At 43.2% G+C, this 17211-nt stretch overlaps 1 protein-coding gene across 3 annotated transcripts; it reads left to right on the top strand.

The window, feature by feature from the left end:
- Positions 1-6272: 6272 nt before the first annotated feature.
- On the top strand, positions 6273-16613 carry LOC6610689 (zinc finger protein 37). Of its 3 annotated transcripts, none has more exons than XM_002035219.2 (3): positions 6273-6546; positions 8332-9449; positions 11088-16613. In XM_002035219.2, the coding sequence occupies exons 2-3, from the start codon at positions 8960-8962 to the stop codon at positions 12455-12457; spliced, it is 1860 nt and encodes a 619-aa protein (XP_002035255.1). In that variant the 5' UTR covers positions 6273-6546; positions 8332-8959; the 3' UTR covers positions 12458-16613. The 3 variants fall into 3 exon arrangements, with proteins under 3 accessions (XP_002035255.1, XP_032574649.1, XP_032574650.1); XM_032718758.1 differs by lacking the exon at positions 6273-6546 and adding an exon at positions 7033-7207; XM_032718759.1 differs by lacking the exons at positions 6273-6546; positions 8332-9449 and adding an exon at positions 10926-11019.
- The last annotated feature ends 598 nt before the right edge of the window (positions 16614-17211 follow it).

The following is a 17211-nucleotide window of genomic DNA, read 5'->3' as shown; positions in this document are numbered from 1 at the left end:
CCTTTTGCCAGAGGGTGGTTTCGATTGGTTTCGGTTTGGGTTGGCCAAATAAATTAGGCAACAAAAAATTGACATTCCAAGGAGCCAGGACATCGCCACTGATTAGAACAATATGCGTGAGTATGTAAAAGGCAATCTATAGACCCATTTATACTCACGCACATATACATCTGCGTATCTGTAGAGGCGTATTTATATAACGCATTTGTAGCTGGCCAAAAAAAAGATGTGTTCAAAATAAATATGCGTGCGTGTTGCTTCCCCACTCCAAGGTACAGTAGCCGAAATGAGTATAGATTTGTTTGTTTGTATGTCGTTAGCATTGTTTTTCCCCCAGTGCGTGCGTGCGTGTGCATCTGTGTGTGTCTGTGTGTGTATTTTTGCCTTTCGTTGACACTTTCACAATTTATTGCAAATGCTGTCTTCCACCCGGTCCCTTGCCACAGGAAAGGCGCCAACTGAACGGCAGAAGCAGCCCAACTTACCCCCTGAAAGTAACTTTCGCCACCCACCAAAAACAAAAAGAATTCCCAAAAAAAAGAAGGCGATTCTGCTGAATCGAGGTTACGAATTCGAGGTACCCTAAATAACAAAGGATTGGTATTACATAGAATGGAATCTCACTTCTTGACCTTATGGTAAACTGTCAATAAGCTGTGGTGATTAGTTTTTTGGCTGTCTAAAAGTATTCCTACCTGAAGTTTAACAATAGTCACCATACACACATACACCCACTACAGGGTATCTCCCGTGGGCGTTTTGGGGGCGTGGCCGTTTGGGGTTGGGCCGGAAAAGCATTCTGTTTACCAGTTTCCGCAGTCCCCAGTTGTACACAGGACTCATTTGAAATAAATATTTTTGTGTTTTTACTTGAAGCGACAATAACGCAAAACATGAAACATACACTAACAGCAGAGACAAATGTGCCACAGTGGTGTGCGTGTGTGTGTGTGACAGAGTCCTGGAAAGAGTGTGTGTGTGTCTGTGTGTGGCTGTAGGCAAAACCACGCGCGGCGCTGCGGCGTCAAAGTCGAATTACTCATACGCCACGTTGGCCAATGTCGCTGCCACTTTGGCTTTGCCATTGTTGTTCTTGTTGCCGCTGCCTTTGCTGTCTGACACACAATCCGTGCCTCCAGTATGCGCGTTGACGTTAAAAGCTACAGAGCAATTAATCATTAGCTTTTACAGGATTTATTGCAAATACTTTTATCGGATATATTAAATGAACTCCACTCCACAAGCTTCGCAAGGAGCTCTACGGCCTAAGGCCGCCCGTGGAATTATGGCAGCATTAATCCAGTGGGGACTATCTGCCGACAACATCTTACTACTGTTCGGTTCGGTTTGGCTTGGTTCAGTTCTGTTCTGTTCTTATTTTTTTTGGGCCTTTCGGCTTTAAGATTTGCGTCATCGCGAAGTGTCAGTCATGTGGGTCACGGGGCGAAAAATAAGGAAATGTCGGCCTGGCGAAAGTGGGGGAAAACTTTTTTAGACATATGCACACACGCGATGGCTTAGCAACAGTTTACATCGCATTGTACTACGTTGTTTACTTTCGGTGACAAAATGAGTTACAGGTTTCATTCATTGCCCTAATGCAGCTTGATAAATTTGAGCGCATTCATTACGCTCACTTGGTCTTGGTGCTGCCAACTCACATGGCACATATATCCTTCGTCCTTCGTCCTAAGGCTTTTTCTCCATCGTCCTGCTCCTTTTGCTTGCCGGCGATTTGCAGAGTGCCTCTGTTGTTCAGTTTCATGTGCCATTAACTGGCTCAAGCCGCTGCGATTGATCTTGGCCGTAAGTTGGGTTTATTGCCTCCTCATCGCCAAAGAAGCTGTTTCCATTGGTGCACTGAAAACAATTCAAACACCAATCAAGTTGCTTTAAAATTCATTTGAAAAGGAAATGTGGAACAAATTCAAGTGAATAACAATTTCATTCATATTTCTTCAAACAAGTTTCGAGCAGACAGTCAAAGTTTTATGGTGCCACCTTCAGAAATGTTTTGTGATATTGTCAGATTCTCGCAGGCTTTGAATTTGATTCACGTTAGTTTTATGGCGAATCACTAAATTTTACTGCGATTTTGAGCATTTTTTTTTCAGAGTGCTAAGACGCAGTGGCTTCTTTCGCATTCTGCACATGCAAATTTATAACAATTTTACGTTCTCACATGCTCAAAGTCGTAAATCGTATTCGGCAAGGTGCGAACTGCTCCACCAACACCACCACCATTCCGCGCCAAAACCAAGTGGCTGTGCATAAAAAATCGTTTATGGCTTTGCAGCGCTCAAATAGAACAAAGCATAAATCCTAATTTACTTATGTGAAGCTGCAGCAGTTGCCACTTGCTATGTGTGTGTGTGTGTGTCACCCAACGGTAAACATATATCAACAACATCTTAAACTCATGACGCCAAATAAATACAAATGTTGTAAAATGCAGGGGATGCCCCGGGACGGGATAACATAGAACCCAGGCCAGACTCGTAAATCGCTCGGAAAAAGAGGAAAAACCCATTCCACCTAGCCGTTTCCTGGTGGGAAAATTGTCGAGAAGGAAAAGCAGCGTGTGAGCTTAGTGGCATCGCGATTGAATGGGACTCTGAATAAATTTCACCTCAGCAAGTGGCTGTAAATTGTTTATATTTTACTCGAGTCCGCTGTATTAAAAGCGAATTTGATGGAATATGGATTAGGAGTGTTGTGTGAGCTCGTTTTGACTGGGTTTTTTGATTTTGTGCGAGTGAACGAGTGATAGAGATTCCGATGGAGATATCCGAAATAACTTTACAAGAGTGTTTTACGATGTGTCGTATTGTTGGGTTTATTTGAGAAGTGCTATTATATTACATGATTCATTTAGCAAAGGAAAAAGCTTGATATATGAATATGAATCGAGTTGTAAAGTAATTGGCATGGCAGTGATTTTAAAATAATTATTAACTGATTTTAAGTTCTTGTTTTTATTCGTGGCCCAGCTCTTTAGCTTTCGAAACTAAACATTTAAGAATTTTCTGTGGCGGAAGACCAACGTGTAGCCCAAATAAATCCTTAATGGATTTGAAGTTGCCCCGAAGACATTTACAAAGTGCAGTTGCGGCTGAAATGAATGCATTTCACAAATATTTCAAAGAGTTCTCGGCCAATAAATCTGACCGAAAGTGAGCTTACCTCTTGATCAAACTAATCAAGTTGAGTAGCCGCCATTGAAGTGGTTTTGTTTACATCAAGTTCTCGCCCAGAAATTGATATAATTGATGGCCAGCCATAACAGGGCACATTAGAAATGCCGGTCAATGTTGGAGATTTCGCTCCTTCAACATCTGTAACCTCTGTCTGTGTGTGGCTGAGTCCGAGTCTGAGTCCTTGTTTGCGTCTGTGTTTGTCGTCCATCTGGCAGAAGGAGCTTTCCAGCTTGACTTGTCCAATCCGAATCCTAACAGGAGCAAAAAATACTAAAGCGTCAGCGGCATGTTAAGTAAACTTTATGACCGGAGCATTCCGCAAAAAGCGCTGGGATGAGCTCGGCGGATAAGTCCGGCGGATCGGGAGGAGTGGAAATTGCGGGCCGGGCCGCAAATAAAACCAGGACCAGAACAAGGATCCCATCCAGCCCGAATGAGGCATCAAAAAGTAAGAGCAAATGCAAAAGCAACAACTATAAAAACCTGCAGCGATAGTAAAATGCAAATTGGTTGGGGTGGCTGGGCAGCAGCACTTCCAGGACTCCGGGACACCAGTTCTCCAGCTCTCCAGGACTTCTGGACTCCCTTGGTCCGTCAAGCGAGGCACAGAAAACGGGTAGTGGAATAAAAAACGTAGAAAAATACTAGTAAGCTCTGGCATTCGCACTCGTAAAATAAAAGTAAAGTGCAACAGCAATTTGTTTGCACAATTGCTGAATGCGGCCATTGCTGTTGCTGCCGTAGATGTTGCTGCTGTTTGTGTTGCTGTTGCTGTTGGCACTCGTCGCATTGTTTGCTTTGTAGCCGGTTGTTGTACATTTTTATGACAGCTCAAATTGGCCCCCATCGCCGCCCGCGAGCAACACTGTCAGCATATGGCAATAAATGGGCAACAGGAGTTGGTCGTCATCGCTCCACACAAATGCTCCCAGACTATAGTCTGCGCTATATATATACATATATATGTATGTATTTGTATATGCATAGACCGCCAGCTTTTTGCCCACTTCGCGTCTGATTTGCGATGTCAGAGGATCCAGTTGATTTGATGCCTTGTTGCAGATCCCTTTTGATGACTACGCCATCCTTTTGCTCCATTTCATTTTCTATTTTGGCACTTTGAAATTAAAATATAAAACCCGCGCCGCTTTGACAACTTTTTAAGCTCCATTAGCGTTGACGGCAAGAAAGCCTATCAAGCGGCAACAAAAGGCGGCCGTGGAAAAAAGGGTCAATGTAACCGCGAAGGCAGCCGACGACGCTGCAGGACACCAGGACGTCGCCAGGACATCGCAGCCAACCCCTTTGGCCGGGTAACCTTGCGGTTGTTTCCTTTCCCATTTCCCAGTCCCAACTCTTTACCCTGCAGCACTGGCAGGACCCAAACCAAGCCGCAATTGCGAAACCAATTCAAGCACTATAAACAATTTTTTACGTCGCTTACTGCTCTAAATTTATATATAATATAAGCCGTGGAAGATTTAATAGAATTATTTGTGGAAAAGTGTTCAAAAACTATTTCATCTGACTGGGATTAAAGCTCGGTTAAGTTTCTCTTATAAACTATTCATTGTGTTTATGTAGATGCCCATGTAAAAAGCTTGTAAATAATTATACTCAAATACTGCCATACATCTTTAACACCTTTACATAGTACAAATAGTGAAAGGGTAATCGTCACTCTTTTCTCCCAGTGCATCCTGTTCCGGTCTGCTCTGGTTTGGTCTGCTGGCTGGCCTGGTTGGTGTTGCACTTCCGTGGCTCGAACAACAGCGGGAACCGAAAAAAAAAAAAACATTTAACTGTTTCGCTGTTTGGCATTCATTGCGAATTTAAAGGGCGGCTTAGTGACAGGAATAATAAGGAAGCCCGCAGCGGAAGCGCTGATGTCAACGCAGCAGCAGCAACAGCAGCACCACCACCACCAATGCCACAAAAAAAGATACAAAAACCGCAAGGGACTCTATTGGATTCGGGGGAGGAAAGAAGAGGGGGCTGCTGGTTGCGACCAGGGGGGGCAATAATGGGCCACGGGCCATGGAGTTCTTGCGGCCGTTGTGTGTCCTTTGGCCCCCTTTTCGATTCGGTCTCGCATCTCGGCCTGTGCAAACAGGACAAACCAAATGAAACCAAACCAAACGAAACGTAACGAAATAAACCCAAAACCTCAGAACGTTAAAAAGGACAACGGACAAAGCAAGGAGCAAGTTTCAGTTGTCAACTATGCTAAATATTTGTTCTAGCTAACCAAAATGAAAGAAACCGAAGGGCCAACCGAAGAATGAAAACAATACCAAATTAAACGCTTACAGCTGGAGCATAATTTATTTCTAAGCTTTGGAACCCCTTGAAAATTCGAACTTTTCCCTCTACTTCTTTGTTTTTTTGGCAGCCAAGTGGCAGACATCAAAACACACCCCCGGCTTTTCGGATTCTGTTTCTTTTTTTTGGAAAGGTACTGGTAGCGATACTTCTTCCCGGTTTTGCGGCCCCCGTGGCAAGCAAACGCACCCCCTCCACCATTCCAAAAGCGGTGCTGTTGCATAATTTTCGGCAATCCACAAGTGTGTGTGGCACGAGTTCCTGCCAGGATATGTCCTTTGTCGTGGTATTGGTGACTCGCTGGTCGAGTTTCGCGAGAATCACATAAAACATGAAGAGAATATGCGCAGAATCAGAAGCAACTCTCTCTTGGGGTTGTTGCATGTTTTTGGGTGTCTTTTGGGCGGCTAGGGGGTGGTGTTGCTGGCTACTTGTTGTGTCTGAATGTTATCTTAAGAATTTGCAACTAGCCAATAAATCAGATTAATATATCTTAAGATACTGTCACTATCGCTGGGATTCTAAGCAGTTATTTGGTACCTAAACCCTTTAAGCAATGCCCCAGGAACCACCCCTTGCCTTCCAAAGAACACCACCACCCCCTAGTGGTGTGCGTTGGTGTTGACCCGAAATCACGCACACTCGCTGTAAATCTCACACACACACACATATATATAAACCTCCACATATATATACGCTATATGCTATAGCCAAGTGAGCGGCAGAGCCAGCGAAAAGCTGCGAATGCCAAGCGCACAGTAGAAGGGAGTGGTACGTCAAAAACTGACGCACAGCGGCAGGCCAAACAAGTCCATAGTTTAATAGCCAGCACACACCGCACCACAATAATAATATAAACTGTAAAATATATAAAAATAGTAACACTCAAGTCCAGACCAAAACCAGAAACCCAAATATTACGTGAGCAAGTGCAGAAAGAAAAGAAAAAAACAAAGAGGAAAATCTATAACTATCGAAGAGCAAATTGTGTGTGTGTGAAGATAAAACAAGCCACAAATCAGAGCGAGTACGAAAGTTTCCTACGATATCATATCATATAACCGCCTTAGATTGGTTTAACTGCCAAAAATATAGTTATAAGCTCGGTTCCTTATTTATGCATGATTTGATTTGGTGTTGCATGTGACAAAGTGCTATATAGGATGTACGTTCCTTGCATGTGTGTGTATAAGTCGCTGCAGCTGCAAAGTATGCAATAAAAATCTCGCATTGTTTATGTGCAGCAGGACATTCAGAGAGACAGAGAGAGAGAGAGACAGAGAGAGGGAGAGAGCGAAATGGGCGAGAAATGGGTTGGAGAAAGGGGGTGGTACAGTGAGGTAGGCTAAGGCAACCAACAGTTGACTATTTGTTGCATGTACTCGCTGCTTTACAGTTCCACCTACTAGTTCGCAAGCTTCAACGAGTGCGCCGAATAATTCTCCATTTCTCTTTCTCGGTATAAAAAATACTCTCTCTCTCTGAGAGCTGGTCCGTCGATTTCAATTCACAAAACATTCGACAAGTGCAGAGTGAACAAGTTGTTGTTGCTGAAGCAACGAACGGAAAACGAGGAAAATTTATAGGATTTTCCACAGACCGCAAAACATTCAGACCATTACCTAAGAAATATTCAACATGTGATAAAACTAGACGAAAAAGTGTATATATTGCAGGAGAATACATAGGTAATCGCCATCGAAATCGTAGAGCCTCGGCCAGTGCATTTCCTAAACAATGGCAGCGAGTATATGCGCCATTTTTAAACGTGGGATAGGGATAGATAGTTTCGGTGTGCGTGCGTGTGCGCCACCTTCCAATGGAAGCTTTTCCGCCAGCCCTCCCCCGAAAAATACCCATTTCCCCACCTCACTCTCTCTCGCTCATTCCCTCTACCTCGCTCTCGCTCTCTTCGCTCCACGCAGTGCGGAAAATGAACTGCCTGTCCGTGTATAAACCGTGCAATTTAGTGCAAAAAGTATAACAATTTATCAATTAAGTGTAATCAAGTGTTGCAAATTTCCCCCACCCACCTGGAAAACCAACCACCACCCATCTAGCAAGCACCCACCACCCACTCCGCCCCTGGATGGGATGTCCTGTTCCCGTCTGACGCTGATTGCACGGCGGTTTCTGCATTTATAATGTAAATATTATGACTGGCAACCACTGCAGGAACTTGTTTACAATTTTCGCACTTTAATCGCCGTTTAAATTATGCAATTTCGTAGCTCGTTCTTTTTTCTTCGCTTTTTTTTCGAGTGCAAGGTGTTTGGAAAGTGGCGGAGTGTGCAGTTAATGGTTGCCATAGAGTATTTACCTGCGATTTATGGGGTATGCTAGGGCAAAGGGTGCATTATGGGCTATCAGCAATTGCTTAGGAAGTCCTAGCAGCGGGTCCTTGCTTTTTATGAGTTCAGAACCCCCCGAAGTTCTAGTCAATAGAAAGTATGATAAAGGAAGGAGGCCATCCATTTTTCGGAAAATATTGTTAGCTGTCATCATAAATAAGTTTTTATAATGGTTATTCGAAATATTTTAATTAGAACACACTTAATTTAAGGAATAATATATATCTAATTTATAATATAATTTCTTTTAACTGCTGCGATGTAAAAAGTGTATTTAACAAAGCTGTGTATTCAACAAACGTACACCCATGTTAAGAAGCTTATTACAAAGACGCACCTTTGTCTTGGTCCTTCGAGCAGGATACAGCTATTACTTGCATGTAAATGTGACAGGGTCTTTGTGCACTGTCTTGCCGGTAAATAAGTGCAGTTTAATTTACCCGCCTTTCCATTACTTGCAGAAAACAGGAGCAGCAGCGGTAACGGCGGCAACATTGCAACATTGCAACAACCACCAGCAGCAACTAGCAACGCAACAACGAAAGCCAGATACCTTGAACTGCGGAGATAGCCGGGGGAACAAGTTAAATAAGCTGCCAGGCGGATGTGGTAGGATCGCAGGTGGGCAGGATCTTGCGGGGGGCAGAAGGATGCCAGCCAAAGGACGCAATATTGCAACATCCGCAACTTCGGGGACACGGAATCAAAGCTGAAGGAGCAACCGCAGCAATACTCTCAAGGCGACGCATGTCAATGTCAAAGTTGAACCAGAAGTAGAGGCAGTAGAAGAGGGCCAGGAACGGACGAGGGCGGGTCAAGAGCTACGGCTATAGCTTATAAAGGCAAAAGCATTTTAACTGCAGATGACAAAGAAGGTTGTGCTACATCTACATAGTAAATACAAAACAAATCTAAGCATAAGAAAACCCCAAAAACCACACCCAACCCCCAGAGAAACCTAGACCAAAATAAACAGGGCAGCAGCAAACAAGTGGAGGGCAATCCCCGGAATTTCGATTGCCCAGGCTCCAAGCTGGCAAACTGGGAAGGCGGACGGATACGGATACGGTGACCCGTTTTGCAGGCAAGATGTCCGTGGACTTTATACTGCCCAATCGCAATAAGATCCAAACGATTGCCTATGCGAGTGCCACCAAGAAGTATGTGCCCGGTGGATCGGGATCCACTCTGAGCTCCGGATCGGTATCGGCATCGGGTGCCGACTTGCAGAGCTGGCGACGACCCAAGCCCAGGACCTCCGGCAAGGTGAAGCTCGATGATAAATCCCCGCTGACTGCCAGTTCGGTGCTAAGAAATGCCAATGGAAATGGCCTGGGAACTGGCGGCAAGTCACCTCTCAAATTGCTGGCCAAAAGGAACTCGCGTGCGATTCTTAAGCGGGAGATCATCGATCTGGACGACGAGGATGGCGAGGAGCAGGAGGATCAGCTCTGCGAACATCTGGAATGGTCCGCCGCCCAATCTCTGGTCCAAATGAACTCCTCCAAGCAGGAAAAGCAACGGCGAGCAGGAACTACAGGATCCCCTGCAACTGTGGCAGCGCCAGTCTCCGCCTCAGGTGAGTTCCACTTCTAAAGTTTTATCCATCATGTTACTTCAATATAATATATTTCCAAACAAAAGGAAACCCCCAATTTTAGGACCTTCATTGTAATTTTTTTTAGCATATTTCATGACTTATTTTTGGAGTTTTTCAATTATTAGTCCACATTTCCTGTACTTCCTGTTCAAGTGAACATTCTTGGGTTGCAAGAGCGGTTTTGTTCTCTAGGTAGCTATTGTTTCATTTGTGAGACCTGCCAGTCGCTCATGCCCCCCGGAATCACCCGAAATCACCCGGAATCAACCAGCTGCACCCCCCTGAAAGTTGCGTCACAACAATGTGAACAGGTGGCTGCGACAATTTGTGTGCTCGTATTTATTTTTAGTAGCCAGTCAGTGTGAGTCCCCCCCACTCCATCATCGAGAGCCAGCGGCACTTCCAACCATTTTATGGCCACCCACTTGGCCAGCGTCCTTCAACTGGTGGCGCTGGCGACTGGGCCTCTGCCCGGGGGTGACCCCCCCATGGTGACTGCTAGTGACCCCAAACAGTCCCTGCTTTCCCTGCTTTCCCCACTTTGAACACTCCACTGTGAGCGCTCGTGTTTGACATTGTCGCCGTTAGCTAATCTTTTTAGCGTATGTTGGCATTTTCCATGTTTGCGCTTGCCTTCTTGTCGATGTCGTTGCTTGTTGCTCTTGAATGGAGGAAAAGGCACGGGAAAAGCGTAGGGGAAAAGCCAAAGCAGAAGCAAATGCAAACAAGCGGCATTGACTGCCACTGGCAGTGGGTGGTGCTGGGTGGTGGCTTTGATGGCTTGAGAGGTCGTCATATCGATTGAGCAACTCGGAACGTAACAGGTCAGCCGCAGTGGAGAAGGGATATATACTGCGTCAGCTTAAGCTCCAGTTCCATAAAATGCCGAAATGTGCATTTATGGTTACTGCTGCCCTGAATGGTTCCCTTTGCTTTCGGTAGTCCCTTCACAATATCTCTTGCTTTTGGCACACGCACCCCAAGCACATGTGTGTTGGGAGGAGTTAAAAAAGGCATGAAAAAATGCTGCCTTTTAATAAAGACAGTTCAAAGGAGTTTGTAGTTTCGGGTTGCACCTTTCGAGGTCTGCAGGTGCAGGTGGCAGCTCTGGGAAAGAGAAGTTAAATAAGAGTGTTGCAAAGCGAGTCAATACAAATTGAGAATGTTTTCTGATTTGCACAGTAAATCACTTTTAAAGAAGCGTTAGTCGGTGAAATTTCGTACTTTTTTACGAATTAATTGAAACTAAGATCGTGTCATGCATCTTGTACTGCAAACTGTCTTTAAACGCAACTTGCACATTGTTAGTTTTTTCTTCGATCATTACTTATCGAACTTATCGTATATTGATTAAGCGGACTCCACCGTTCCGAAAAACGTTAAGCTTACAATCGATTAGGTAGCCCTGGTCGAAATGGCAACCCTGCACCAGGTCAACAAGATGCTTGACAATCATGGAACCCCATCTAGTTCAGAGGAGGATTTTTAGTGAAAATGAACCTTAAAGAGTTCTTTGCCCAAAACGAGGAAATTATCCAGCCCATGGACTGTTAGTTGTCTTGAGTTGGCCAGTATCTTGTGGATACTAAAACTAAGTATTAATTTACCCATAAACAGTGTCGATGCGCCGTCCAGTGGGCAGAGCGCCGGCGGAGGATGGCAAGGTTATTTTCTATGCCCCGCCCGCCAGCGCCAGTGGATCTCCGCGTCAGCCGGAGCCGGTGACCTTGAAGAGAGAGCGCGAGCGGGACAAGGAGCGCGAGAGGGAGAGGGACCGGGAGCGGGACCGCATGCGGGAGCAACAAGTGGTTGTGGCGACGGCAGCGGCATCGATTTACCGGGGTCGCAGCGTGGAGGAAACGGAAGCGGCCCATGATCTGCTCTCCTTGTCACAGAGTCTGCCGCCCCTGATCCCGCCCTGCGTGGTCACCATCATGAAGCAGGAGCAGGAGCAACTGCGCTCCCCGGAAATCCAGGAGATATCGAACAGCGCTTCCAGCCGATCGCCCCAGTCGACCATCCGGTTCATTGGCAGCAGCTCCTACGACCTGATGGGTGGCGCCTCGGAGGGGGCCAGCAACTGCTCGCCCCTGACGCCGCCGAACTCGGACCACAGCTCCGACGTGGATATCGACATGTCTTCCTCCTCCGAATCAGGTCTGCAGCAGTGGGGCAAGCCCAATCCGCAGCAGAACCAACAGCGTGCCTCGGCCCTCAAGATGTGCCTCAACATGCTGGACGGCAGGACCAAGGCGAGCAAGGCGGCTGCTGTGACCAAGCAGGACAGGCAGGAGCCAATGCAGCCGCGTCCCAAGAGTGCCCAGAGCAATGCCTCGTCAGGAGGTGGGCCGCCATCGGAGCCGCCAGAGAATGCGGCAGCCAGCCTGGGACACAGTTCCTCCGGCAACGGGGAGAACTACGCCAAGCGGAAGAGGGGCTGCTACAAGTGCTGCGAGTGTGGCAAACAGTATGCCACATCCTCCAACCTCTCGCGCCACAAGCAGACCCATCGCTCATTGGACTCACAGTCGGCCAAGAAGTGCAACACCTGCGGCAAGGCCTACGTTTCCATGCCCGCCCTGGCGATGCACTTGCTCACGCACAAGCTCTCGCACAGCTGCGACATCTGCGGCAAGCTATTCTCCAGACCCTGGCTGCTCCAGGGACACCTTCGGTCCCACACCGGCGAGAAGCCATACGCCTGTGTCCATTGCGGCAAAGCCTTTGCCGACCGCTCCAATCTGCGGGCCCACATGCAGACCCATTCGGGCGACAAGAACTTCAAGTGCCATCGCTGCAACAAGACCTTCGCCCTCAAATCGTACCTCAACAAGCACCTGGAATCGGCATGCCTCCGGGATGCCGGGGCCATCGATCAGGGCAAGGGTCTCGAGGAGGACGACGACGACTGCAGCAAGCAGGACGAACTGGAGATGGGCGACGAGCTGGAGAGCGATGAGAACAGCCAGGACATTGTGGTGGCCTAGGGACAATCGACCTAGGGAACTCTCCTGCCCGCAACTAAGATACTTTATACCAGAACCCTATAAGCAATACTCGAGCACCCTTATCAAATTAATACTAAAAAGAATTAACAAAACCAAATGAGAATTATAAACAAACAAAATCTAGTCTAGAAATCGGCTTACTAGCGGAGTAGTTCTTTAAATGGCAGATGATCACGATGATGACGATGGATCTCAACTCAATAGAATCTTCTTCAAGCAGTTATATACACACACTTATATCTACTCACTTATAATCTGAACTATTCCAAAATCTCTCCAAGTTGCAACTTTTACTGAACGAAGATTGGGAGGCGCAAGAACAAAGAAAACAAAACAAAAACAAAAGGTTTGAGAAGGAAATCCAAAACGTAACTTATAGTAAAAATCTGACACAACGAATATTATGGAACATAAGTAGAAATTCTATATATACACAGATCAAGTAAGCATTATATACAGATGGATGGTAGGAAGACGGAAACGGTGCAAACGGCAAATTATATGTATACATATGAACTAAATGATTAATACCTAGCGAGCAGAACCAATTTGCATGTTTTTTGGTAAATATCTACTTTTAGGCATCGTTTTAGGGCTCTAGAGTTTATATACACCCCCCTCTCACAAAACCCGGATACCCAGACACACAATCCGGACACCATTCGCCAGATAACACACTAATCTCCAATCACCACTAGATGTAGTCCTTAGAGTACCGAAGGATTCGATCGGAGCTCAGTTCAAGTCCTAGCAAACTAATCAATTAGTGAACTTATAGCACTCCCGCAACCGCAACTCCCTATATCTCTCTTGCTCTTAGACTCTTTTAACCGTACTCAATGATCAAGTTAGCAATCGGAAATCGGATATATATATATACATATATAGGATCAGAATCGAACGAGACGAACCATTTTAACCGCTGCGGCAACTTTACACTCTAACCAAGTTTAAGATGAGATTACTTCCATATTATGCTCTAACTCGATAAACGGAAAACTACTTCAATTACTTAGAAATGATTAAAATTAATGAGAAAACAATTTAGAAACATATCACAAGGACAATACTTAACATAAATAAATACATTCAAAGTATGGAAAGTATATAGTGGCGAAGGAATCGCGACCCCAATTAAGACATTCTCATACACATGCAACAAAGTACTTATACTTACGAAATAGTTATTTTATTACTAGCATTAGAGGTCCCCCCCCCTCCCCCCTCCCGTCGTGTACATACATACATAAGCTCCACATGAAATGCAAGTTTAAAAACAATTTTTTACAAGAAACTACCCCCGTACCCGCGACCCCTCGAGCTTTGGCCCAGCCAAAGGTTTCTAATGGACAGGAACACCTCCTCCCCAATCGCAAAAGGAATACATACATAGGCAAAAGGATATATGTACATATATCCCAATATACCCGATGTTCTGGGAGATCGAAGATGAAGAAGATAGCAGAAAGGTTGATGAAACGATGATGATAGATGTAGAAGACGCACTTGTAAAACAAATGATAACTAAAAGCAATTCCAAAGTTAAGTGACATAGTTTTTAACAAACCAAACAAAAAAAGCATACAAAAATTTGTAATTCTATAAAACAAAAAAAAAAAATTGAGAAGTATTGATATATACACAAACATGTATTTATTTTACGCGTAGTTTTTAATCCAAAACCTAAAAGCAAAGAGGGCAAAGAAAAACCAAAAGAGTAAACTTGAAAACAATTTAATTAAATTGTCAATTACGATTATTTCATAATTTAAGAATTGATGAACGAGGCAGACGCGATAGAGGTTATTTTTTAAAGCATATATATACACATAAATATATTACAAATAAATAAATATATTTAAAAGAGGCAGTTTTATATCGAAATTAATAATAGTAAATGCAAAGTAACAACAAAATATTGAAAACCATTCGAACTTAATTATACAACGAGCAAGAAACCATTAATTATAAACACCCCGCCCCCACACCCCCACACACATACAAATACGCCCACATTTTATAGCAACAACAGATTATTACATCGTATCTACATACGTGCGCGCCATGTAGATAACCACGTAAAGTAACGCCGCATGTCGCAGTTCTAGCAGCAATTCTAGAATCTAGAATATCGGGGCGGAATTAGAATTTAGACCAGAGAGTGCTATGTGCATTGTTTATAGGGCCATAGTTCGAAATCGTGTTTATGCATGGCTTTATTGATGATTATTGATAGCGTTTTAAATAGCATTAAATGCCTATATACACATAAGCAAACCAAACAAAAACCGAAAAAGAAAACCAATGAAAAACTAAAAAAAACGTATATAAGAAATTCCATTGAACAGTAGTGGTAACAATTATGTGATTTGCAATTTTACATTCAAAATATATATGAAATAATTACGAATATAAATAGATTATATATTGAGGCGAGCGTTTAATTGATTTATTTATGAGTAAGATTTATTTATACACATTATACACCACAAAAAATAAAAGTGAAATGAAACGAGAAACAAACAAAATGACAAAGAGCTAAAAGTAAGAAGAACTCGAATGGATTGAAGTGGGGCTAAAATATGAAGCTACAAATATTTTTACACAGCAACCTTGTTTTATACACGCGGCAAGTTGAGTCCCAAAATCGAAATACCCCGATCACACTGCAAAAATTAATTAGAGCCCCCAAAAACACTTACAAAACAGATGTGCAGCTGTGCTCCCGATTTCTCTTTTTAATTTTGTTTTGTTTCAAAAATATGTAAACATATTTTAATGTTAAATACACATCCCATGTTTATATTTAATATTTAGGATCAGTATTTACCGGTATGTTCATATTACACAATTGGAAAAGGGTGTTATTTAATCGTACCATGAATATATTTATCCATTAATTTATAAAATCGTTGAAAAAGGAAGTCGGGAACTTCAGCTGATCGGCGCCCACAACCTCTTGATAGGAAGAAATAATTTCAAGATTAAAGACACCAATTACATTTTGATTATTATACAATAAACCGATGGGCAGAAATCGAACGGTGAGATATTTTATAAAATGAACGATGAATAACGTAAAGATATTAATTTATATATTCATATATTAGAGATGCAAAAAGACTTGAACAGTTATATACATTTAAAATTGCAATATATTGTATACTTCATTAAAAAATATATACATACATACCGGCATATATGCAACCACGTATATAAGTAAACATATTTAACTTATTTATATAAATGCTTACAGCGAACCATAAACATATACATCATAAACCGAATCTCAACTTTTCCAATGCAAGACGAATAGGAATCCCTCAAGTAACTCAAGATCAATTCAAGTATATACTCAATGACCACCCGGCCGGCGCGATCGCCTGGCCGCACAGGAATATATATAGCTAAAGATATATATAGTAATACGTATGAATGCAATACGATGCCACGCCCACTCCCGATTGGCGGGCAGCGATTTTAAGGCGCCGCCCCGTCGGAGTTTTCACAGATCAGATATTTCCTTTTGATACTTAGCATTCGTTCTTGTTCTACTTTTAGTTAGAGAATGTTCAACTAGTTTCAGCTTCCGTAGGAGTTAAATAATCGACTTTAAACACAAGCCACACCTAGATGAACGAACACCCAGCTACTAGTATGACCCCCTGACCCTTGACCCCGTAACCCCATACACTCTATTAGACACTAGCCGACATCTACAGACATAACCATGCGATTTTACGGCAAATATGTAGAGCATATAACCTATTATATCCCAAAAGAAAGCTAATCCATTCTTAAATTAAAATACACACGAGTAGCCGGCGGAGAAAGCGAACCGATTCGATTCGAAATTCGAATCATAACGAAGGCAGAAGAATCACACCAGAAGAATCCGTTATGGAAATGACAACAAACAAAGAATTAAACTTCCCCCCAAAGAAACAAACAAAAGAACACGAAGCATCCAATACAAGATCCGAAAACGATGAGTCGATGGAATATAAATTAGAATCATAGTTATAAACGCTACACCCACACACACTAGTGCAGCCATGTAACTATTTTTAGAGCCTCGGAAATAAACATACATAAAATACATAAAAATATTAAATAAACGACAGAGAAAACCAAATACTTGTTTTTTGGATTTTATTAATGGGAAGTGGGTTTGAAGTAAGTAGATAATTATACCATAAAGATACTTATTTATCTAACTTAAAATAAATGGTTTAAATTTTCTTTAAATTTATTAATTTATTTTTATTAGTTGCCTAGAAATATGGAGCTATTGGCTATCAAATATAACTCAACAGCACTTTGTTTAAATTAATTCTTGAAGCACCTACGATTGCATATTTATGATTGCAATTAAGCTTCTTGCTCACTTTTTGAAACTTTAATTAATAGAACCACTTTAAATCGTCGGACTTCAATGAAAGTTAATTCAATGGCCCACAGAGAACACGCACTTTGAGTGCACTTGAGCCCAGTACAAGTGCTGTACACTGAAAGTAAAAGGGCTGATTTGTTTAGATGCCATTGTTTTAAGGGCAAATTACTTCGCAACTAATAAACTATGCATCGCTGATTCGATTCGATTCAAATGTGGGAGCCGCACGGGGAGCTCAGTCAACAAGCGGCATTCAGCAGATGGCTGCACATCATATAGTATACTCTATAGTATATGTCTATAGTACACAGTACTTGAGCATTATATCGCAATCTGAATG

The sequence above is a fragment of the Drosophila sechellia genome, chromosome 3L, assembly GCF_004382195.2.
Source record: "Drosophila sechellia strain sech25 chromosome 3L, ASM438219v1, whole genome shotgun sequence".
NCBI lineage: Eukaryota > Metazoa > Arthropoda > Insecta > Diptera > Drosophilidae > Drosophila > Drosophila sechellia.
Note: the sequence above shows the minus strand (reverse complement) of the source record. Positions and strands in the feature narration are given on the sequence as shown.

What these genes read in the sequence shown, in the direction of transcription:
- LOC6610689 (XM_002035219.2), top strand. Translation starts at nt 8,960, where the DNA reads ATGTCCGTGGACTTTATACTGCCCAATCGCAATAAGATCCAAACGATT. An exon ending in AGCGCCAGTCTCCGCCTCAG is followed by an intron (nt 9,450 to 11,087) that starts GTGAGTTCCACT and finishes ACCCATAAACAG; the next exon opens with TGTCGATGCGCCGTCCAGTG.